The sequence below is a fragment of the Kogia breviceps genome, chromosome 6 (genome assembly GCF_026419965.1).
Source record: "Kogia breviceps isolate mKogBre1 chromosome 6, mKogBre1 haplotype 1, whole genome shotgun sequence".
NCBI classification, from domain to species: Eukaryota; Metazoa; Chordata; class Mammalia; order Artiodactyla; family Physeteridae; genus Kogia; species Kogia breviceps.
This window is the reverse complement of record NC_081315.1, coordinates 21,641,566-21,665,797: the sequence shown is the minus strand read 5'-3', so window position 1 is coordinate 21,665,797 and position 24,232 is coordinate 21,641,566. Positions and strand designations below refer to the sequence as shown.

General features: G+C 46.4%; 1 protein-coding gene across 2 annotated transcripts in view; it reads left to right on the top strand.

Moving 5' to 3' along the window:
• The first annotated feature begins 1,512 nt into the window (after nt 1–1,512).
• The window catches only part of MAML3 (mastermind like transcriptional coactivator 3), a 422,149-nt gene continuing 399,429 nt past the window's right edge, over nt 1,513–24,232 (top strand). The window contains exon 1 of one of the 2 annotated variants that reach the window (XM_059067547.2): nt 1,513–2,767. In XM_059067547.2, coding sequence (XP_058923530.1) covers nt 2,288–2,767 — 480 coding nt within the window. In that variant the 5' untranslated portion in view covers nt 1,513–2,287. The remainder of the gene's footprint in view (nt 2,768–24,232) is intronic. The other variant, XM_067035558.1, reaches the window with a different exon arrangement.

The following is a 24,232-nucleotide window of genomic DNA, read 5'->3' as shown; positions in this document are numbered from 1 at the left end:
GCTTCTTATTGCTGACACTATGAGGTTAGAAATAGCATCCTATGCTAATCTGCAATGCCAAGAAATGAAGATGGTTTAAATCAGATCTCATGACTAATGCATGAGATCCGAAGTTCTTTTATTCCTGGCTATTTTAGAAAACTGAGGTGTATTTTTACCCAAAAAACTAATTCTATAAGATATATTGAGATAATACAAAATGCCTTATTATTAACAGCTCACAATCAAGATTTTTGTCCTACTAATGATCACAGAAACAGTTTCTCCATTTTAATTTTTTCAAAATTATGTATTTGCAGTGGGTTAAGTCCAGATTCAAGGATATTATATTTGATCCTTAGTTGTTGTTAGTGGGTTTTTTTTTTTTTTTTAAATAATATCCGGGGAGATGACAGAAAGTTTAGATTACTTTCTGTGGTTCTTCCATTTTAATTGTACTTATTGTGAATTCATTTAAACAGAAAGAAATATATCTAGCAATAAAGTATGCCTGTCATATTTGCTTGTTTTTTGGTTATGACAAACTGTGAAATACTGTGTTTTTTCGATAGTTCTAATCCATGAAATCTGCAATCTTTCCACTTGATTTACGAATGACCCTTAATTACTGCTGTCATTAGCACCTAGTGTTCAAAACAGTCTGTTAAAATGTACTGTCAGTCTCACCTCCAAGTCCCTGCTTGCTTTATTTTAATTTAAGGGTAAGTAAAACAATAATTTCCCTAATAGCAACAATCATTATGTACAGGGAATTAAATAATATTCCAAGTTTTTTGTTGCCTATTTCTCTTTGTTCATAATTTGGCATTTGTGTGTTAAGACTGGCCTAGAGTTTGAACAAGTGTCCACAAGCAGGGTTACTACTAGCGAGGACTTATTACCTGGGTTTTAAAAACATGCCACTCATTTGTCTTTTTCTTTCCACATGGAGAGGGATAACAGACAACTGCTGCGAAGCTTCAATGTTTCTGCCTGGTCATGCACAGTTCTGCAATATAATGTATAAATGTATAACAACAACTTGGGATCACTTGATACCTCGTTTGGAATAAGGAAATTAAATCCAGCCAGGCGCGTCCCCACGGTCGTCCGCGCGCACACACATACACACACACGCGCGCGCACACACACACACACACACGCGCGCGCGCGCGCGCGCGTCAAAAGTTGATTCATTCCCGAGATCCCCCAGAATCTTTCTTTTTCTCTTTTCTGGCAGCGCCGGCTTCCCAGTCCCGGTGGCAGTGAGGTTGGGGTTGTGGGAGGGGCGGGGAGGACGAGCGGAGGGAGGCGGGAGCCGGGTGCCGGTGCGCGCCGCGCCCGCTCCTGCCGGCGGAGAGTCCGCGCCGGGTTTTGCGCCGTGTCCCCGGGCTTGTCTCACGGCCTCCAGCCGCCGCCGCTGCCGTGTTTACTGAGCTCGCGCGTCCTGATATCACTCCGCTGGCATGGAGGAGGAGGTGGAGGAGCGAGAGGAGGAGGAGGAGGCGGCGGCGGCGGCGGCGGCGAGCAGTTGATCATTGTGATGGTGGCAGGAGCAGCGGCGGCAGCGGCAGCCCAGCCGAGCGTTAGGGGCTGCTCTCCGCGCGGCGTTTTGCAAAGGACTTCACCGATCTACTTTTGCAGTCGCCTCGGACTGTCCATGTGTTTACTTCCCCCAGCCCGAGGATTCGATATCTAGGTTCCTGTGAAATGCAACTGAGCAGCCAAAGTACTTTGAGAACACGGGGCGGCATAAACACCAAAACTTTTTTTGTGGAAGGAAAATGCAATAAGCAAGCTTGCCGTTTTCCGATGCGGTGTGGAGTGAGTGTGTGTCGCGCGTGTCCGCACTGGAGGCATATGCTTGTGTGTGTACATGGGGTGTGTTTTTCGGTACGTAGGGAGAAAATGCTTGCCAACCACCGGAAATCTCCTGGAATTTATTAGAAAATAATGGATTATAAAAAGAAGGCAGGCGAAGAACGGATCTTCCCTTGAGTTGCAACCCGATTTGCTGCTGGCTCAGTTTGTTGTGATTCTTTTTGTTGATAGGTGTCTGATGGTATTCTGATAACACCCCCCTTTTTTCCCCCTCGAGCTTTACAGTTTAAAAAAAGGAAACAACAAAAAAAACCACCCCAAAATCTCTCCCCCTTTTTTTTCGCCCGGTCGGGATCGCTGCTTCCATCCATGTGCTTGCGTCTCCCCCGCGTTCCACTTAAACTATTTTAATCCTTGGACCCAAGGAGGAGGCTGATAGGGGGTGGATAAAAAAAGTTCTTCCAAAATAGTGTGCCCGGGGAGCAGGATGGGGGATTTCGCAGCCCCCGCCGCTGCCGCGAATGGCAGTAGTATTTGCATCAGCAGTAGCCTGAGCAGCAGCCTCGGCGGGGCCGGGATCGCTGTGAATAACACTCCCAATAGTACTCCCGCTGCTCCGACTAGCAATCACCCCGCTGGCGGCGGCGGCGGCGGCGGCGGCGGCGGCGGCAGCGGCGGCGGCGGCGGCTCGGCGGCCGTCCCCAAGCACAGCACGGTGGTGGAGCGGCTCCGCCAGCGCATCGAGGGCTGCCGGCGGCACCACGTCAACTGCGAGAACAGGTACCAGCAGGCTCAGGTGGAGCAGCTGGAGCTGGAGCGCCGGGACACCGTGAGCCTCTACCAGCGGACCCTGGAGCAGAGGGCCAAGAAATCGGGCGCCGGCACGGGCAAGCAACAGCACCAGAGCAAAGCCCAGCAAGATGCGGAGGCTGCCTCGGCGGAGCAGAGGAGCCACACGCTGATCATGGTGAGGGCGCGCGCGTGGAGGGGGGGGGCGTGGAGCTTGTTACACGGGGGCACGGGTACCTGACTTGCACGGCGGGCGAAGTGGGCTGAAGCCGAAGGGTTAACGTCAACTTTCGTGAGGCGAAAGCTGCCGTCGCCGCTACCTGTTAATCTGTCAGGGTTGTCAGATTTGGGGAAGAGGGGGCGAGAGGGGGAGAAGCCAGGCACGACTGCGAGGGACGGAGGGAGCCTGGAGGAGCGTCCGAGTGAGAGGCACTGGAAAAGTTTTCCCCCCTCTCCCTTTCTTCGATACCGATTTGCAAGAGTGAACCCAGAGTTGAAACCTCGCTCCTCCTCTTCGCCGCTCCCCACCCCACCCCTCGCCTGGCCGCCTGGGCTCCCCAGACCGGTCCCCCTTCGCCCACCCCTCTCAGCACGTCCGCCGAGTGCAGGGAGAAATTGATGCTGTCGCAGATTCTGGGCGGGCACCAAGGCGGCCCTCGAACCTGGGGGGAGGAGAAGGAGGAGGAGGAAGGGAGATGCTCTCGCCTCCTCTCCCCAGCTCACCCCCTTTGGGCTGAGAAAGTCTGAGAGTTTTGTGAATGAACTTTGAGGTGGGTGAGAAGCAAGCGAAGGTGGCTGCGCGCGCGCGTCCACGAGAGCGCGCGCGGATGCGCTCCCTCGCAGCTCGAGACCCCGGGCCGGCCCGGCAGGTGGAGCGGCTCTGAGGGTCGCGGCACTCGCCGGGGCGGGAGGGGAGAGCGACGCCCTGAGCTTGCGCGGAGAGTCCCCGCCACGCAACTTCGCCGGGGATTCTCTCCCCTCCTCCTCTTAAACTTGCTTGCACAGAGCTTTCTCCGCTGCTCTCCCGCCCCGCTCCCCGCCAACTTTCCGGGCCAGTCTGATACGCCCGGAGGAGTGGAAGGTAGCGGGGAGGTGAAAGAGGCTTAAATGGCTGGGCGGGTGGGTTGGAGGTAGGAGGAGCAGCCAATGGCTTAACTTCTCCGGGAGGAAGGGGCAGTTCCCACCCGCTAACCCTGAGGGTAGAATCCTTTCTCCTATCTCCACTCTCCGGTTCTTTTGCTTTCCTTTCGTGGGGGGGGGGGGGGAGCCGGAAGCTTGAGAAAGGTGTCTGCAGCCCCCTCCGCCGCCGCACGGCCCGGATTTGGGCTGCGCGCGTGTGCGCAGTGGGGCGGGCGGTGGGAATCCGGGAGTGTAGCGGGGCCGCGCGCCTTCTCGCGTTTCCCTGCAGACCGCACCTCGATCGGCGGCGCGGGAGGCCCTCTCGTTGTGCGGCTTATAAATCGCGCACGTCCCCGGTCTGGGGGTCGTCGGCGTCGGACGTGGTGCGGGCGCGGGCTTTCGCTGGGCGTTCCGTGACAAAGAGCCGGCTTGGGGGAGGGGAAGAGGAGAGGCCGCCGCGCTCACTCCCCACCCTCCCCACCTCCCCCCACCCCGCACGTGAAGAGGAACAATTTGTTTATCTTGGGCTTCAAGAATCCTTCCCTCCTCCTTGCTCTCCGAGGCCGCCCAGCCCCTCCTCCCTCCCCTCCCTCCTCGGCAGGATCCTGCCCAGTCCCGCCGGCAGCACCTTCCCTCCTCCTCCTCTTCCTCGCCCCCTCCGTACTCCTTTTCCTCCTCCCACCTTCCTCGAGCCCGCCTTCCCCCTCCCTTCTGGAACGCGGCCGTGGGGGAGGGAGCGGGAGGCGCTTTGTCCGCCTCGCGGCCCGGCTCGCCCCGGAGGCCGCCCGGCTGGGAGGGGCGCTGCGCCCCGAGGCCCTGCCCCTCCCCCGCGGCCGCCCCCGCCCCGCGGGCCCGCGCTCCCCCCGCCCCAGCCGCCGAGCTAGCCCGGAGCGCGAAGAAGAGGCGTACTCGGTGGGGAGGAAGAACGACGGTCACAGAGTCAGGGAGGGAGGTTCTCGCTTTACAAACAGGAAGCCGAAAACCACTGACACACTGTAGCTTTTCTGATTGTAGCCGGGGGCGGGGTCGGACCTGCATCTTGACTATCTCGCACGCCTTGCTGGTACCTATTTCTCTCCGGGTCCACGCCGTCTCCTATTCCCCGCCCCCCCCCATTCGCGCTCTGCCACCGATGGGGGAGACTCACTTCGTGAACCTAAGACTCAAGTAGTATTTGAAAGGCGCTGAGAATATCGTCGTTGCCTGCTCCACGCCCTCTTTTCCTGTGTTTGTACGCCCCACTCGCTCGGATTGCGTAGGAATGGGCTTCTTTTCGGGAGGCTCCAAAAATCTCAGTCCCACGGCCTTTCTCCCGACCTTGGGGGATGGAGGACTGTTGTGGCGTTACCTCGCAAACTGAGCAGCGCTGGAACAAAAAGCCGGTGCCCGGTCGCTTTTGATCGCGGGCGAGAGCAGTAGAGTTTGCGGCCGGAAAGTTTTAGCGTTTGGGTTGTGTGCTCTCGAGGGTGCCATATCGGCCCTGGGAGGGGTAGTGGGGGCAGTCCGGGTGCGCGCGCCTGGGCTATGATACACCCGAAGGTGGGAGCAAACCCAGGGTCCTGAAGTTACCTGGAAGGAGGTAGCAAGCCCAAGCCAGAGCTTACTTTTGAAAATGAAAAAAGATGGTGCTTACTTGAGTGGATGAGACCGAAACAGTAAATTTCATGGTGAATCTCAGTTCAGCAAGTTAACAGACTTGAAAAATGATTGCCTGAAAATAACATTTTTCTATCAGTTTTGTGACAGTAATTTAGCCTATCGATTAGACCGATGTACAGGAGTATGTTCTAGCTTTAACTGTATTTCATATATGCATCACCCATTGATATAAGTGGTCCAAGTATGTGTGATGAGTGTAATGAAAATAAACAGCCTTAAACCTTAAGCAAAGAGTTGCATGTAAATTCTAGGTACCATAAAAAAAAGGAAAAAAGTTAACATCCTCCTCTACAAGTTATTTTTCCTTTAAAAATAGTTTAAAATTGTACATTGGTCCCTGAAGTGAAAGAGTATTTTAACTTAGCCTGTGTGTGAGATAAAATCTTGAGAACAGGTTGCAAAAAACCACGTTAATCTTCCTTTTTTTGAATTAGCTGCTGGATTTTAGTTGGGCTCTGGGAGGGGGGCGGGGCACAGAGCAATTATAATTAGTTCTCAGATTGAGCTATTTGGAAACCCCTAAAGAAAAGCCATAATCAACCAGAGGCAAATAATAATGATGGTGATGATAAAAATATAGATGAATAGGATTCTTTTCTGTTTTATTGCTATTGTTTACCTTCTGAGGGCCAGTATGTCCAAAGTACTAAATATTGATTAGTTCTCTTTCTGCTTGGCTTGGATTAAGAAGGCAGTCTAATCAAGGATTTACCTCTTTTGGTTTGTTTTCTTACACATTTACAAGCATAGGGATGAAAAGCAAACAAGCAAACCAGAAGCCAGGTGGGTGAGGTAAAATAGAAATCTTCCTTTGGCTCCAGGCTGCTGGGAGGGGCCTCGGTTTTGTGTGGGTCCATAATAGCCCTGTTAGAGAGTGGATAGCCCAGGCCTGGGTTGGAAGCTACATTACTTCAGGTGAAAGGTAGTTTCTGGACACGTAGTCAAATGACTCTCCCCGCACACACTTTCTTTATTCAGAAGGGTCTCCCCCTCCTCCCCCCCTCCACAAGAGTTGTTGGTGAGAACTATTGATTTCACCTGTTAGAGAATCTCATTGAAAAGGTGTCTTCTAAAATAGTTTTAATTTGTCGTAGCAGAATGAGACGTTGTTCATTTTCTGTACTTAAACCTGAAGTCCTGGTTAAAGTTTTAAGATAAATTACGACTGACAAGTTCATTCTCAAGCCAAAGATAGAGTGGCTTGACGAAGGTGTAATCATTCAGGCATACCAAAAAGCATGACAGTGCAGTCTTCAGAATTTCAAAATGGTGGTAGTCTTACTTGACCTGGATAAATTCCATGTTTTCATAACCTTTCTACTTCATAGCACCATCATAACTTTCAGAGTGTGCTTAATTTATACACAGCTTAAAGTCTGTATAAATCCATGTGATTCCTGCTCTGAACAGTTTATCACATAAAATTCATTTGATAATAAGCATATTAAACGCTGAGTATTAGAGAAAAGTGCAACCTATCCAAAATGTTCTCATCTACTCCTGGAAGAGATCCAGGAAATGTCAACATACTAGTCCAGGGCTAAATCTCCATATAAATGAATCCGGTTTCCCATTTCTTATCCTGTTGAAGGTAAATTACTGGCTTTGTATCTAGGTTTTTTGGCAAGCTTGTAATGTCAAACCATTTCTAAATCTTTCCTATGAACCTTTTCTTTGGCTTATCCTGTTCTACTTTCCTGGGTGATAGGATTGATAGTGTCCCTTGAAAAACCTTCCACAGTCCACACAGGGTGTGCCTTAAGTTTGTGAAAAACTTTTTGAAATTTCATTTCCCTGTGCTTCACAAGTGTTTGTCTTTTAATTCTCAAGAAGAATTGAACAACAACAACGAAAAGCTGCAGTACATGTTTAATTGTGTTATGTATGTATTTTAGTTGTGGTACATTTTATTTAGTAATGGGCAGCCAATGATCAGAAAAGTAGAGGCACGGTTAATCATTCATCATAATCTACAAAATGCTCTTCAGGCTGCGTTCCTTTCCCAGGCAAAGCTGAGTTTTCAGGCAGATGGCATGTTTGATACTTTCTATCCAGTCGCATTAGAATCATAAGGGCAAGCTTTAGAATCTTTGGAGGTTTTCTGCTACTTGATATGAGGAAAATGAGCAGTCCCCGGACAAGGTGTACTGACATTTCTGTAAGAAGGATGAGGATTTTAAACCTTAAAAGTGGAGTTACGTAGCGTTATTTTCTAAATACCTCTCTGAGACCAATATAGCCAACTGTTGTTGAAAAGGTTTCCTGACAAGGTTTTTCCACTTGGTTGAGATAAGAATGGTGGAATCTCTCCCTCTCTCTCATTTGTGCTGCTACTATAGGAGGAATCTAGTATGATAAGCCGTTCTGCACACTACGTAGTGGTTCTTGGCTATGTCTGAAGTACTTAGGGTTTATTTAGTGTCACTTACAGAGTTTTACTTGTAATCAGTGCTCCATGTGTATTCATTAACACTTCTGTACTACATTCTTCAGCTTAATTCTGTCATCTCTTTCCACATTTTACCCATCATAGAGAACTGTGAAATAAATCAGACATCAAAGTCTCATAAAAAGGAACATATTTAAAACTCAGTCCCAAGATTTTCATAATATCTGCCTTTTAATTCTCCCAAATAGCTTTGCATTTTTCACTCTATTATTCACAGGCTGATTATCGAGTTTTCAGATCCAGCTGTTTGCCTTGTTTTTCTTTCCGCCTTCTGCCGCCAACCTTTTGGTCTTTTCACTGATCTTTAGCACTTTTACCAAAGAGTGGGAAGAAGCAATGAGAAGAGAAATTTAATTTTGGTGCTTCCTCCTCTATAACTAATGAAACAATTGGATAAGATACCAATTATTTTGGAATAATTATGGGTTTGATTCAGTATACCATTTACTCTTCATTAGTGAAAATCATAGAATAGACTGGATTTTTAAATGTCATTCATTCATTCAGTGATTCTGGTACATAGTCTGTAGTGCCTCGTGGAAGTGAAAAAGCTAAATCACACTCTTGCATCCACTTTGACAGCGTAGTATGTTCTTTTTAGATTTTCAGTCTTATTTAAGCTAGGTTTAAGGGAAGAACAGGTGTTTTGTTTTTTGATCAGCATTAGACTTGATGCCAGTGACTTCTCAACAGTTTCAGGCTGAGTTATTCCCCTTTCCTGTGACATTTTCAGTAAAATAGTATACTTACTTTCGTGTTGTTTCAAACTAATTTGACATTGCAGAAGAAGCTGATTTACAGATGTCTGCGCCAAAGTTATTGGATCCCCCAAATCAAATTTTCATTTAAAAAATACAGCATGCTTTTCAGACAGACACATTCAAAAATTCACTATTCATGTTTGTGAGATGGAAATGGAGCTTTTGGAAAATCAGCTAGCACCAAAAACTTAGGAAAAAAAAAACCAACCTTTTTTTGTTGTTTAAATCTAACAAAGTTTAAAGAACTAAAGGAATAAGACTGGATTTAAAAAAAAAAAAAAAAAAAAAAAAAATCACTAAGAAGGGGCTTCCCCGGTGGCGCAGTGGTTGAGAGTCCGCCTGCCGATGCAGGGGACGCGGGTTCGTGCCCCGGTCCGGGAGGATCCCACGTGCCGCGGAGCGGCTGGGCCCGTGAGCCATGGCTGCTGAGCCTGCGCATCCGGAGCCTGTGCTCAGCAACGGGAGAGGCCACAACAGTGAGAGGCCCGCGTACAGAAAAAAAACAAAAAAACACAACAAATCACTCAGAAGATGGAGTTGAGGGTCTGCCGTATAAAGAATACTTAAAGATCATAGGGTTCTATTCCGTGGATCAGAGAAGGCGCACACTTTGTTTTAAAAGCATACCTGGCTATTCCATCTGTTAAACAGTTGAGGGGCTTTTGAGCTGTGGATAAGCAACTCCATTTGGCAAAGAAACACGGTGTTCGCTTAGGGCCACCATACACACGTGCATCAAAAAAGCCATTATTACTACTATGGCTCAGTGCTTTTTTTTTTTTTTTTTTTTTTTTTTTTTTTTATGTTAAGCTGTGCATTCTGTTCTTGGGGGAATTTAATAAAAATCTCAAAAGGCCTTCAGTACTTCCTCTGACATAAGGAAAGTGATTTCCTAAGAGTAATTTAGACACCTCTTTTAATTATATTGGACCGTCCATTGGTTGGAATGACCTTTATGCTGAAGTAGAATCTTTTAAAGTGAGAATAACTAACATTTATCCTCCTTAAGCAATAGCTTAACAACCATAGAAAACTTGAGCGAACTATTTAAACTAATAATCTCCAGAATTTCTAACTCCTGAAGCCTCCATTCTGTTGGGTAGAATCTGGTTTTGTAATGTTTCACGTTATGGACTCTCAGTCCTCAACAGATTTCACTTGTGCTTATGTGTGCGAAGACGATTTTTAGGATACATTACTGTATCATTTCTTTCCTTCCCTCTCGCAAGATCTTTCTCAACCTCCAGAAAACCCATGGCAGGGCCGGGGCTTCTTTCCCTTCAAAAGAAAAGGCTGAAGTGCTGAGTCTATTTGTGCAGATTCAACCTGGGTCGTAACTGTGACTCAAAAGGATCGCACAGCTCTAAGACAAGCTCTGCCAGTGCCCTTTATTCTCACAGTGGTGGGTTATTTTTTTTCCTTTGATTGTTTGTTAGATGCTGAAAGTAAGTCAGTGATTGAGAGTGAATCTAAAGGGATTGGTACCCAGTAAAGGACTTTAGGAGCTCTAGTGGTAAGGTAAGAGAGGCAAGCGGGGGTGAGGATTTTGGAGGCATCTCCTGGACTGGGTGGCAAAAGAGGTGATTGGTTTTGCTCATTTGGGGTAAACAGATAGTATCCTGGTGCCTTGGGAGTTTATGGTGATAACATATGCTTTTAGTAGTCTATTCTGAACCTGCAGACCTTACTAAAACTCAAATATGTATTTTTCAGAGCTAATGGCATTATTGTTTGTATCCCAATATCTGGAAAAAAAATCATTTCCTATAATATTTCCATGCTCCTTTAAATGACTACCTCTGCCACTTAAATGGATTTACCATAGGATTCCTTTAAATCAGAAATTCTCAATCGGTGGAGATTTTGCCCCCGCCCTGAACATTTGGCAACGTTGGGACACATTTTTCAGTTGTCACAACTGGAGGGGTGCTACTGCCGTCTCGTGGGTAGAAGCCAGGGACGCTGTTGAACATCCTACAGTGCACCCACAACAAAGAGTCACCCTGTCCAAAATACCAGTGTTGCTGCCCTTGAGAAACCCTGCCTTAAACAGGGAGCTCCCCTAGAATGTTGCAAGTACAGAGTGTGGCTTTCCTCACAGCTTTTCAAAAACACTCTTACTACTTAACGGGGTGGAGAGGGGAGGGGATGCTGCCAGGCGGTACAGAGTCCCTGGGAAGAAGTCAAAGAGCCGGCCGCCCTGTTGCATCTCAGCTCTGGCCATGGGACAGTCTGGTGTTTCACTTCACGTTGGGAAGGTGAACAGTAGTCATTCTTTTTACCTCCCCGAGCGATTGTTCGGCTCAAATGAATTAATATATGTAAGAGTCCCAAAGACTTGATGGTGCTAATCAAAGGCTAGGCTTATTTTTATGAGCTACTGTCCTATCACTTACTTGCTTGCCTCCCACCCAAGTGCAGACTTAGAGTGATTTGGGGCTTATTTCACTCAGGCATAAGCCAAGGTCTCACGGTGAGGGCTTGAGCAACTGCTACATATTGGACACTATTTCTAGGCATTGGGGATACAGTAGTGAACCAGGGTCCTTGCTCTCGTTGGACTCACAGCAGAGCATCATTCATGTTTCAGATTAGCTGTATAAAATGGTCTTTGTGGTTTTATGAGAACATGTTAATGGGAGTCATTAATAACCCAACATTTAGGAAAATCCCAAGGATACTAAATGCTTTGTATCTTCTTGCAAGCTTTCTATAGCTTTCTTGCATTGCTTTCTAAAGCAACATTTGTTTCACTGTCTTTCAAATAAAATCACTTTGTGGAGGGGAGAGGGTTAGTTGGTGTGGTGGAGAATAAGATTAAAGGATGGTTGTTAAAAATGAGGCTGATGATCATCTTTCTTTCCTGTTTTTGGACTAGGTAACAATTGTAGCACCATAATCACCACTTGACATCAAGCTTTTAGAGGAAATTAGACAAAGGGAGAGGGAGCATTTAGAAAGAAACAAGCAGAAAGGTGCAAGGGACTTGAAACCATGTCACATGAAGAGCAGTTGGGAGACCTGGAGGTGTTTAGTCTGATTTCAGGGATGATATGATTGCTTTCTTAAAATATTTGAAGGGCTGTCATGTGAAAAAAGGATTAGATGTGCTCTTTATGGCCTCAAGGGGATAAAGTTAGGATCAGTGGTTGGCGGTTATTAGGAGTAAGGTTTGGTTTAATATGTTAAAAAAACAGTCATATGAAAATGGAAGCTGTTCACAGGTGAAATGGTCTGTGTTGAGCGAAAATGTGCCAGCAAAAGTTGTTCAATTAGCTGAAATGTTGGAGAATAGATGACATCTTTTTTAAATTATAAAACTTTAAAACAATATAAAAATAAAATACCAGTGAAAAGAGGATAGGGCCTTTGTCTCTTTAATCCTCTTTATATCCTCATGATAGAAAAAGATCTAACTGGGAATTCCCTGGCGGTCCAGTGCCGGAGTTCGATCCCTGGTCAGGGAACTAAGATCCCACAAGCCACGTGGTGCGGCCAGAAAAAAAAAAAAAAGAAAAAAAAAGCAACAACCAGAAAAGACCTACCTGTACATGGGAGGAGCTCTAAATATTTGTGGACTAAATTGCTCAATGAAAATGAGTAGATTAAGTGACTCGATTCCTCTTCCTCAGTGTCTCCCCTCTGCCCCCAGAAGTTATCATGGTTTGGAATCTCTCTCTCCAGACCTTCCTCTTTTTGCTCACATATATACTATACAGTGTACATCACCACACACCACACGTTAGTTTTTTCCCACTTGAATGGAATCATATTATAAATGTGGTTCTGAGATTTACTTTTTCCACATAATATATTTTGGAGACCTGTCCAGTTCAATCCACATAGATCTTCGACTCATTTTTTAAACTGTTATGTAGCATTCCATAATAAAATGTTCCATAATTTATTGAATGATCCCTCATTTCGAGAGACTCTGGTAGTTCCTCATTTTCTGCCATTTTCTGCCAATTAAGCCTTACTTAATTGCAATGAACATCCTTATCCATATATCCTTGTATATGTGAACATTTCTGTAGCACAGATTTGGATTTTTTTTCCATATATGTAATATGTATAAAAAGAAGAAGTTGGGGCTTCCCTGGTGGCGCAGTGGTTGAGAATCTGCCTGCCGATGCAGGGGACACGGGTTCGTGCCCTGGTCCGGGAGGATCCCACGTGCCGCGGAGCGGCTGGGCCCGTGAGCCATGGCCGCTGAGCCTGCGCATCCGGAGCCTGTGCTCTGCAACGGGAGAGGCCACAGCAGTGAGAGGCCCGCGTACCTCAAAAAAAAAAAAAAAAAAAAAAAAGAAGAAGTTGGCCAAAAAAAATCTCTTAATCTAATATTGTTTAACATAGACCTCGAATCTTATTACAACCTATTTAATGGCAAATGATAATTGTGTCTCCTGAAAACTATGGCTTAAGAAGAAAAGTATCAACTCTAGCGACTGGTGTGTGTCTTTGCAGTCTGTGTGAACACTGTTAATTTTTAAAGGCTGTATATCTGGCCACACATCTTACACGAATGACTTGCTTTTCATCTGGTCCCAATGACCATGTGAGTAGGAGTCTAGTTAACAGCTCCTGTTCATGCTGTGAAAGTGGGAAATTCACTGTCTTGAACAAGTCTGTAGTTCTCTTTACCTTTCATGAGCTTTTGTGTTCCCCAGGCCTGCATGGCTTTATGTCTCAAATGTGTATCCATTGGTGATACAGTACCTGGGGTGGCAGCGGGTGCACCTTTGAGTGGTCATAAAAATCGCAGGTCCGTGAGTTACCACTTCCTTACAGGTTCAGTTACCCTGACTAATCCAGTCATCTGTGTAACATGGTAATAACAACCTGCTGACCTGGCCAGCTCTAGAAAATGCATCAGAATGGACTTGCCTCCACGGTTGCCTCACAGCGTTTGTTTCCACAGTGAGTCCTATCAGTTTTCATTACACACAGGTGCTGAAGTGGTCTCAAGACCGCCCTCCTTCAGGCTTCTTGGTCATTTTGATTTACCTCTGGCCTGGCAGCTGCCCTACCGCGAGATACTAAGAGCTATAGTCTATATCTTTACGGAGCCGGAGGAGTTTGGCTCTAGGATCTACGCTCTTGGCTACAGCATTATTCTTTCTTCACCTGACTGAAGGTTCTCTCTTGAAAAGGTTGAGTGAGCAGCTGCCTTTTCTAACTAACCATGACCTCCCAAGGAGCAGTCCTCACCTATTTGAACTTCCTTTAGGTTTTAAGATCGGTTTGAACAGGAGCCCACGTGAAGATCCGTGGGAGTGCTGGTCCTTGGCTGGCCCTGCTGTTTTCTAACGAGGATCCCCCACCCCCACCCCCGCTTTGCTGTCTCTCGGCCTCACATACCTCTGGCCTCATGTGTCCCTCTTTCCTCGTTTCCTTTACCACCATCTCATGTTTTACCTTTGTCAAGTGACAGGAGGACCTGGAAACTTGTACAAAATGTAGGTGGCAGCGATGTGAACAACAGAAGTAAACCGAGGGTGGAGAGGTAGGTGATTGGTGTCAACTTTAGAGGTCATTCTCTCCCAAGTGATTCCAATAAACCAAGCACTCTGCTTCGACTGATGACCTAGATACTGAGTAGCAGCAGCCATTTTCTGCCATTTAGCTGCACTGCATAGCATCTCAGTGGGAAAAACCCCTTTGGCCTGCTAAGCAAATGCAGCTGTGTGCTCAGTGCAGCCTTTAGGGGAGGGGGCTTCAGTTTGAGGACAGCTGGATAGCTTCTGCTTCAGTAGCTTACATAACAAGAGTTGGTTGGGCATGTAAAATAAGAACCTTGCTCCTAATCTTGCAACTAGGCCAGCCAGTCCGATCGACGAAGACGTTCCTCAAGTTGCTGCTCTGGTCACACAATACAACTTCAACCCTTGACTCTTCTGCTGACAGCCGAGTTTAAACAGTGAAGTTTAGTTTTTGCTAGTCTACTGTCCCTCTGAGGAAATGTCATCTGAGTTTTTTAATGCTTGCTTCTGATTTTTCCTGGATCTGTTTCTTTCATTTCTAGCACTAGAATGTCTTCTTTGAAGGATAACTTCCACATATGTATAAGGTGGACAGCTGCCTTGCATTTTGCCCCAAGTATAACATTTTACCTTTACATGATTGTAGACAGATAAATGCTTCTCTGTTTTGAATATTAGTTGTTTCATAGCTATCTGATTATAGTTATTAGATAAAAACTGCTTTCCAAAGGCTGGTGAGATTACAGCTATGCTGCAGAAAACTTCTAATTGCTAATTCCTTTGAAAAGCATTTTCTTATTTCTCTCTGAAAGAGTCCAGAGATGATTTGGAATAGGTAATAAATGCTTAGAATCAAGTCTTACCTCATCATTTATGGAGTTTTTAAGAAACATATCTTACAAAAAGGAAGTGTTTCAGACCTGCTTTTTTGAAGAGAGTTCAATAACTATGGACATAAATTCATTCAGAGGTATATCTGGAGGTTAACGTTAGCATTTATGCAAAGAAATTGGACATTTTGTCAGAGCTGGACACAATTTTCTGGATACTAAGTAAAAGAAATAAAACTGCTTTAATGGTTGGTTTTTGAGTTTTGGCTTCAGAATGGCTAAGCGAGTTCCCAGCGGGGGTAAAACATACATCCCCTAGGCCCACTCCCATCCTCTATTCTGGGCTCCTTTCGTCCCCAGTTCTAATCCACTGTGGCATTTCAGTCCGTCCTTCCTCCCGGCCGCCTTGACAAGAAATGTGGCTGCAGCAGTGGCTTCTTTGCAGAGTATGCAGGTGGTGTTTATCTTTAATCACTTAAGGTATTTCCTCACAGTGATGTGTGCAGATCAGCACCTCCCTGGTTGTAACATTCTCTTACTGTTCACATCCTGCAGTAGCCCTTTCCTGGGAGATCCTCTGGTGTTGGGTAAACAGAGGTGGTTTATATAAAGAAGCAGCTTTCTCAGTTTAGAAGTTGTCGCAGCTAAAACGGTTGAAAATGGCTTTTGCAGTTTAACTGGGAGTTCCTAAATGGTTTGCAGCTGCTATTGGATTTTTAAAAACACGTTCGTTTTCTTCCGTGAAGCACGGAAACAATGACTTGAGATTTGGATTTCATGCTGCTGACTTCTCGGAACCTATTGAAGGACTATTTGAAAAAGCTGTTTGTCATAACATTGGATAACCATATTAAAAAAAATATTTGAGGGGAGGTTGTATATGTCAGAGTGGAATAGGTCTGGAGCCCACGATGAACTTGGACCATGTCATGGTGACTTGGAGGGTGACAAAGTAGGATAAACTGGTACTTTGTGGATCTGGGAAACCTGGCACCCTGGCTATTGAAATTCAAATGGACTGTTGCTTTTTTTTTTCTTTTTTTTTTTTTCAGTGTTTGATCCTGGTCTTAGATTGAAAGGACTGATATGAATCATTCAAGGGCTTTTTCTTAACCTGAAGTTTGTGGCCTGAGATTCCAGTTGGAACACTTGGAAATATGTAACAATAGTTTCAAGGAAGGGAGCTTAATGATAGTGTGTACCTGGGAGAATCGTGTCTTTGTTCCCTCTGCTGAGGTGCAGGTTGTCTGTGTTACTGGTTTGGTAGGCTCCGTGTTTATCTGTGGTCTGGAATGTCAGAGGACTGCCAACCTAAGAATTTTGCTTCCCTCTCTACCCTAAAGTGATGGTGTTGGAGTTTCTCGTATTGGCTCCTGGGGGCGGGGACAACCATATATGGAAGAGGGACGGGGATTGGCCGGCTTTGGTATTCTCATCCTTTCCTCCTAATGCCATTTTCATTACTCTATTAACAGAGAGTAGATACGCTGAGTAATTATTTATGTCTGTCTTTTCCTTCACAGTGTAATGCACACTTCACTTGTTTTCTTCAACTTTGCGTAATCTGTGTGTTCATGATACACTGAAGAGCAATAAATTTGAGAAGAGAGATAATTAGCTTTGACAGACTTACAGAACTGAGACTGTAAGAGGAGGAAGCAAGAGGGTTGCTTAAGCAAAGGATTCCATTACTCGGTTTGAGGGAAATTATCCAAATAAACTCTTCAGTGTTAAAATTCACAACCATCTGGGTGGCCCGGGTTATAAGAAGTGGATTATTGTGTGATTTTTAAGAATTTAAATATTTTTCATAGTTTAAAAAATACTTTTTTATTCCCAACATAAAATATTTTTTTTTTTTTTTTTTTTGTGGTACGCGGGCCTCTCACCGTCGTGGCCTCTCCCATTGCGGAGCGCAGGCTCCGGACGCGCAGGCCCAGCGGCCATGGCTCACGGGCCCAGCCGCTCCGCGGCACGTGGGATCTTCCCGGACCGGGGCACGAACCCGTGTCCCCTGCATCGGCAGGCGGACTCTCAACCACTGCGCCACCAGGGAAGCCCCTAAAATATTTTTTAACATCTTTATTGGAGTATAATTGCTTTACAACGGTGTGTTAATTTCTGCTGTGTAACAAAGTGAATCAGCAATACGTATACATATATCCCCATATCTCCTCCCTCTTGCGTCTCCCTCCCACCCTCCCAATCCCACCCCTCTAGGTGGTCACAAAGCACCAAGCTGATCTCCCTGTGCTATGTGGCTGCTTCCCACTAGCTATCTATTCTACATTTGGTAGTGTATATATGTCCATGCCACTCTCTCACTTCGTCCCAGTTTACGCTTCCCCCTCCCCGTGTCCTCAAGTCCATTCTCTACATCTGCGTCTTTATTCCTGTCCTGCCCCTAGGTTCTTCAGAACCTTTTTTTTTTTTTTTTTTTTTTTTTTAGATTCCGTATATATGTTTTAGCATACCGCATTTGTTTTTCTCTTTCTGATTTACTTCATTCTGTATGACAGTCTCTAGGTCCATCCACCTCACTGCAAATAACTCAATTTCGTTTCTTTTTACGGCTGAGTAATATTCCATTGTATATATGTGCCACATCTTCTGTATCCATTCATCTGTCAACTGACCCTTAGGTTGCTTGCATGTCCTGGCTATTGTAAATAGAGCTGCAATGAACGTTGTGGTACATGGCTCTTTTTGAATTATGGTTTTCTCAGGGTACATGCCCAGTAGTGGCATTGCTGGGTCATATGGTAATTCTATTTTCAGGTTTTTTTTTTTTTTTTTTTGTGGTACGCGGGTCTCTCACTGTTGTGGCCTCTCCCGTTGCGGAGCACAGGCTCCGGACGCGCAGGCTCAGCGGCCATGGCTCAGGGGCCCAGCCGCTCCGCACCACGCGGGATCCCCCCGGACGAGGGGACACGAACCCGTGTCCCCTGCATCGGCAGGTGGACTCGCAATCACTGCGCCACCGGGGAAGCCCTATTTTCAGTTTTTTAAGGAACTTCCATACTGTTCTCCATAGTGGCTGTATCAATTTACATTCCCACCAACAGTGCAAGGGGGTTCCCTTTTACCCACACCCTCTCCAGAATTTACTGTTTGTAGATTTTTTGATGATGGCCATTCTGACCGGTGTGAGGTGATACCTCATTGTAGTTTTGATTTGCATTTCTTTAATGATTAGTGATCCCAGCATAGCATTTTTTAACCATTTTAAAATTGAAATATAGTTAATTTACAATGTGTTAGTTTCAGTGATTCAGTTATATATATGCATATAATAATATATGTATTCTTTTTCATTGGTTGGATGAAATTATTCTGACTATCGTACATTATTCTCTGAATTAAAAAGAAAATGTGTGGAACAGAGTGTGAGAGGTTGACTATGTCAAAAAGGGAAGGGGGTGGGGTAAAATTCGCAACATCTAAGTAAGAGAAATGTGCAAATAAGGCTCCCCTGTAGCCATTATTCCTACAGAGCTTCCTCCCTGGGCCAGATCATGCCCTCATACGCAATGGAGGTCATGATGATATGGAAAAAAGGGGTCTATCTAGAACGTTCTGGGATATACAGGTTTAATGCTCATAGGAGCGGAGAGAAGGCTTCGTAGGGGAGTTTCACTGAGAAAGAAAATGTTGAGACAGTTGAGGGTCCAGTGTATGGGATGAGTTCCGTTAGGTGACTGTCAGCACTCAGCTGCAGGATCTCTAAGCATTGACCCGGGACTAGCTGAAGGTGGGCTAGGAGGGGGTGGGGAGAGTGAAAAGGTGTGCATTTCCCTGCGCAGGGAATCTTCACTGGGAATCAGCGTGAAGAGCTCCTTTAAAATGTGCAGCTTTTCTCCTCTCCACACCCAGGAGCTGCTTCTGCTTCCCCCACCCGCTCCATTCCTCTGTCTTTTGTTCCATGAATAAATATTATGTGGTTTGGTACTCATTACTCTTTGATATGAAAAAAGGCAATTCATTAGGTTGAAGGAGGAGGGGGAGGGAGACACCATTTTTCACCCGGTGCATCAAGCGGCGGTTACACTGATTTGAATTCCCAGAAAAGTAATAAAACAGTGAAAATAATGATAAAACAGCTCCTGGGCTGACAGCTGTGCAGCACGCAGGAGCCCCGCGCACAGGCCCCCGTGCGGCAGCAGGAGAATATTGAGGAGCATATGGTGCCCCTTGCAAGCCAGTTGTTGAACTCGGTGGCTCGCTTTTGTCTGGGTGACTCTCCCAGCACCGGGCCTGTGGTGGCTCTTCAGAAACTTCTAGTCTCCTTGGCAGGAGGGCTCTTGGCTCCAGGCCAGCGGTGCTGTACGGTGGCTGACTCTGGCCACGAGGAAAAGCTCAGGCTTGGGGAGCGTTCACGCCTCCTTCCTTTGGTCACTAATCAGATCATTTGTTCCGCAAGGGGAAACTGGGATCTTTTTTCTCCACAGCAGCCCAGTGGCTCCATTACCAAAGGAAAATTTTCTGCAGGAATGCCAGAGAGTTATTAGGGGTGCATTACTTCACTGGGGGCTCACTTCTTCTTGCGAGTAACCATTGTTTTGTGTTGTGTTGAGTGCTTTTCAGATGCGCTTTGCACATTCCCTCTTCATTCTTAAGGCTGGAATAGCTAAAGCCAGCAAGTACGTTAGGGCTAGTGTGGCTGCTCCCAGGGAGCGCGTGTGCCCGTCTATCTAGTTTTTAAAAGACGTTGCTAAAATAGGCCCTTTGCTTAGCATGGGTCTTTTTTTTAAATGTGTGAAGCTGGCATGTGTGTGCGCATAAAAAGACTAATTAACTTCACTTTCCTCAGAGGGGTCTCCTTGGCCGCCCCGCAAAAGTGCCCCACGTCGGCCGGAGATGTGCCATCATCCTTGAAGCCTTTATGACGCCAGCCTCTACGGAGTCAGGGTCATTCATTCTGGTTCCTCTCTTCTTGACTCCAAAGCGCAAGGGAAGACCCAGAAGGGCCGCACGGTCCTGGGAGAGTGGTTCCTGCAAACATAGCAGAAGGCGAGTCTCAGAGAGAATCACACTCCATGAGGAAGGGCGGTAGCCTGTGCTATTGTGCTGCCTGCCTGAGAATATTTTTATTTCAGGAGCTGAAAGGAGAAAACGGGGTGGGGGGGTGATACGACGATGGAGGAGCACCAAATGTCACCATATTCTTGATCTCTGTGGGATTTTTTTTTTTTTTTGCAGAACACCCATAAAGCTTGTATTCTGAAGCTGGAATGAGTGAATTTCTTTTTCTCATGCACAAATGTCATTCCAAGGCCGAATCTACTGGGAAAAAATATACATATGTATGTGTATGTATATTTATTTATTTCTGTGATGTTCTACTAATGACTAATCAGAGATTACATCTGGGGGAACGGATATTTTTTCAGGCCTTTAGTTTTACATTTGTGTTCACTGGCCTTGAAAAAAATGTTTCTAAATGGAGGAAAATTGGTCTGCTATAAATCTGGTATAAGTGGGGAGGCAACTTGCCGTAGCATCCGGGGCCTGGGAGAGTGGATGCCTGTGCCCTGGACGTGATGCAGAGCATCCCGAGGAATGAGTGGGCTGCTGTTTGCTGTTGACTTGCTGGGTTGGTTGTAGGAGCTCCTTGATGGTGTGAACATCCTGTCAACCTTCCCTTGATGGTGTGTTTTCACAAGTCATAGTCAAGGGAGAGGTATTTCAGCTTTTACCTTCCTGAGTTTCCTGAGTTAGGGGAGCAGTCTTAACCTTCTCTCCCTTTAAGATGTGGAAGCAAGAAGGTAATGACTAAAAAAGACCTACGCTTGACTTTTCCTCTTCCTTGTCCTGAGCACCGTGGAGCTACCCACAGCTACTCTGGAGGTCTTGCTACACCTATCACAGCCTCCCTCAAGGGACAGATGGTAGAGAAGTTGGAAGGGACGAATAGGGGAAAAACAAAGAGCTAGAAAGGAAGGCAGGAGACAAGAGGAAGAAGGTGAGGGTAAGGGATGATAAGACATTTTGGGGTGTTAAGAATAGGTGAACATTTGGCTAGATGAAGTATCCTTGTTTCCATTGAATTACATTTGTAAATATCTTTTTGGCCATTTTATATTTGCACAGTAATATTGGATATTCTAATTATGCAGTGTGCTTATGGGATAAGTAGAGCTACAGTAAGACTCAGCTCACTTACTAGGTCACCAAATGAGTGGGTGGCAAAGCAAAAGTAGAAACAGGCTATTGACCTTCTACATTTGGTACAGCATTTCCGGTTGGATGAAGAACCGTGAATCTGAAAATCCAGCTGTGTTGTTTTATACTTAGGAAATAAAAATCTTCAGGGGTTATGGGGACAGTTCAATTAAAAAAAAACTTGCCTCCCCAATGTGATTTGTATTATAATTATTTAATACCTAAAGGACTCTTATAATTGAATTTTAGGGTGCTTCATTTACATTCCAGCTGGTGAGAGTTAGAAATACTGTCACTTTGCGGTCCTCTAATTGTTGTCCCAAACATTCACAAAATGCCCTGTGATTCAATTATAAGTATCTTCTGGGGACTGTGTAATTATATACTACCTAGTTATCATTATAAAGCAACAGGGGACGGTAAGCCAATCAGGTAGCGTTAGTGGCTGGTTGTTCATAACCCTGTAATTGATAGTACAAAGTGCTTTGGGTAAAACTACAAATTTTATAAGAGGGAATGATCTAGCTTTAGGGGCAGGAAAGGGTTGCATACTCATTTTCAAGTTATACCAATATGACTTTTGAAGTAAATGCTTGCTGATGATATTAAATAATTGACAAATTTGTTTAGCATAAATGAAATATGAAGTCTAAAGATGTGGACCAGAAACGCTATAGCAGTGAAAGAAAGGGGAGGGTACTGGTGCATACATAAAGCTATGTCTCTGTAAAATGAAAATTAAACAAAGAGCAATACAAGAAAATATGCCATGTATGGGAAGGAATTACCGGATATGAGTATCTAGTAATCTTTGAATTAAAGAATGGAGAATGAATATTTTCAAGGATGTTCGTGCAAAATAAGAAGTCTTTAGCCTGCTCCTCCCAGGGCACCACAGAGGCATCTACTTGCAGACGTCGCCTCTCTTCCAGCGCTCTTTAAAGTGGTCGCCAGCTCTCGACAGCAATTGCTTCTGAGTAGTGTTCAAACAACCCTGACATGAGTCCCCTGGTATGTCATTATCGAGTCTCATATTTAACCTTTTTCTAATAGCCTCCCCAAAGTCCAGAGTTTTCAGTTAGTGCCAGAGGAAGTTAGAAAGGGTGTTTTTCCTCCTCTTGACTGCACAGCTGTGAGGAACGTCGTTAATTGGAAGTCACCTTTGTTTTTCCTTTTTTTTTGGTCCTACGAGGGACCAGGTAGATGCGAAAGGAAAGTGACACGTTGAGATAGGCCAGACTTTGTGGCGAGTGTCAATACATGAGTAAGAACGTCTCTTTTTCTTATTTTTACTCTCTTGCTTGATTAACTCTATTCTTCTGGGAGAGAAGGACCAGGGAACACAGGCATTCGTAGAGAATGCGGCTCTCCTCCTTTTCCATTTCCTAAGCTTGCTATTAGTGCCGCATGCGTGATGCTGAGAGGTCAGGGACAAGCTGCAGAGTGTGGACAAGCACGAGAACAGGGGCGATGGTTACATTGGCGTAGGACCCACCTTGGCCGCTCCTTACGGTACGTAAACAAAACCCTTTTGCCCAAGTGCTGAACACCCTCATGACCACTGTGCCTTTAGAAGGATGGTCCTTTTTTTTTTTTTTTTTTTTTTGCGGTACGCGGGCCTCTCACTGTTGTGGTCTCTCCCTTCGCGGAGCACAGGCTCCGGACGCGCAGGCGCAGCGGCCATGGCTCACGGGCCCAGCCGCTCCGTGGCACGTGGGATCCTCCCGGAGCAGGGCACGAGCTCGCGTCCCCTGAATCGGCAGGCGGACTCTCAACCACTGCGCCACCAGGTAAGCCCAAATACACATTATTTTTAAGAGCACATAACATTTACCGAAACAGATTGTATCCTTTTTTTTTTTTTTTTTTTTTTTTTGCTGTACGCGGGCCTCTCACCGCTGCGGCCTCTCGCGTTGCTGAGCACAGGCTCCGGACGCGCAGGCGCAGCGGCCATGGCTCACGGGCCCAGCCGCTCCGTGGCACGTGGGATCCTCCCGCACCGGGGCACGAACCCGCGTCCCCTGAATCGGCAGGCGGACTCTCAACCACCGCGCCACCAGGTAAGCCCAAATACACATTATTTTTAAGAGCACATAACATTTACCGAAACAGATTGTATCGTTTTTTTTTTTTTTTTGCGGTACGCGGGCCTCTCACCGCTGCGGCCTCTCGCGTTGCTGAGCACAGGCTCCGGATGCTCAGGCCCAGCCGCTCCGCGGCACGCGGGACCCTCCCAGACCGGGACATGAACCCATGCCCCCTGCATCGGCAGGCGGACTCTCAACCACTGCGCCACCAGGGAAGCCCCCCCCCCGCCTTTTTAAAGTAGATTTTTGTTTGTTTTGTTTGGCCGCCCCGGATCGAACCGGTGCCCCCTGCAGTGGAAGCATGGAGTCTTAACCACTGGACCGCCAGGGAAGTCCTGAGCCTTTCTTATTAAGAGAAGCATATGGAAGTGGTGACATCTCTGATGTCATAGAAATCGGAGAGAGCATTCATGTATTCAGGAGACTGGGGGACACCCAGAGGTCTCGTTCCTGAGAGGAGGCTAGAGGCAGATGACCCAAAGAACCTTCTCCGTTGCTGCTTCTCAGCCTCTGGCCTGGTGTTGGGAGCAGTGGGCGACTGCAGATGTTCTTGCCTCACTGTCACCACCAGTGGAGATGGAGGAGGGGGGCTCTGGGAAGAGAGCTAGATAGAAAGGGGGGAAAAGAGGTAAAGAAGGGCAGGGACCTCCAGGAGACGTTTGGACGTGGACCCTTCATTGCTTTTTGAAATAGAGGAAATGTTTCTGCACGTTTCTTGGAGATACATGGAAAGCCTCGTGGAAATCCCATTCTGACTTTCCTTCTCGTGGCTTTTTCCCTACTGACACATCATTTTGGTTCTGCACAAATTCCCAGGCACCTTCTGCCTCTGCACTGGGTCCTTCTCGCAGCTTGTGGTTCTGCAGGGGGGGAAGCGAGGCCACCTCTTGAGAAGGTCTCCTCCCTGTAACCCCTTACCCAGGGAGTCCCATCCTTCCCCTGACGAGGGCTCTGCCCCGTGCTGTCTGGGTGGTGGGTGCTGGGCGCAAGTGAACACGCCAGCCTTTGGTCTCAGCGTTGGAGGTCTGCTGCTGTCAGGGTTTTCCCTGTTTTTCTCCTGACCTGCACTGTAGGGTTCCCAGGTTCAACCAGC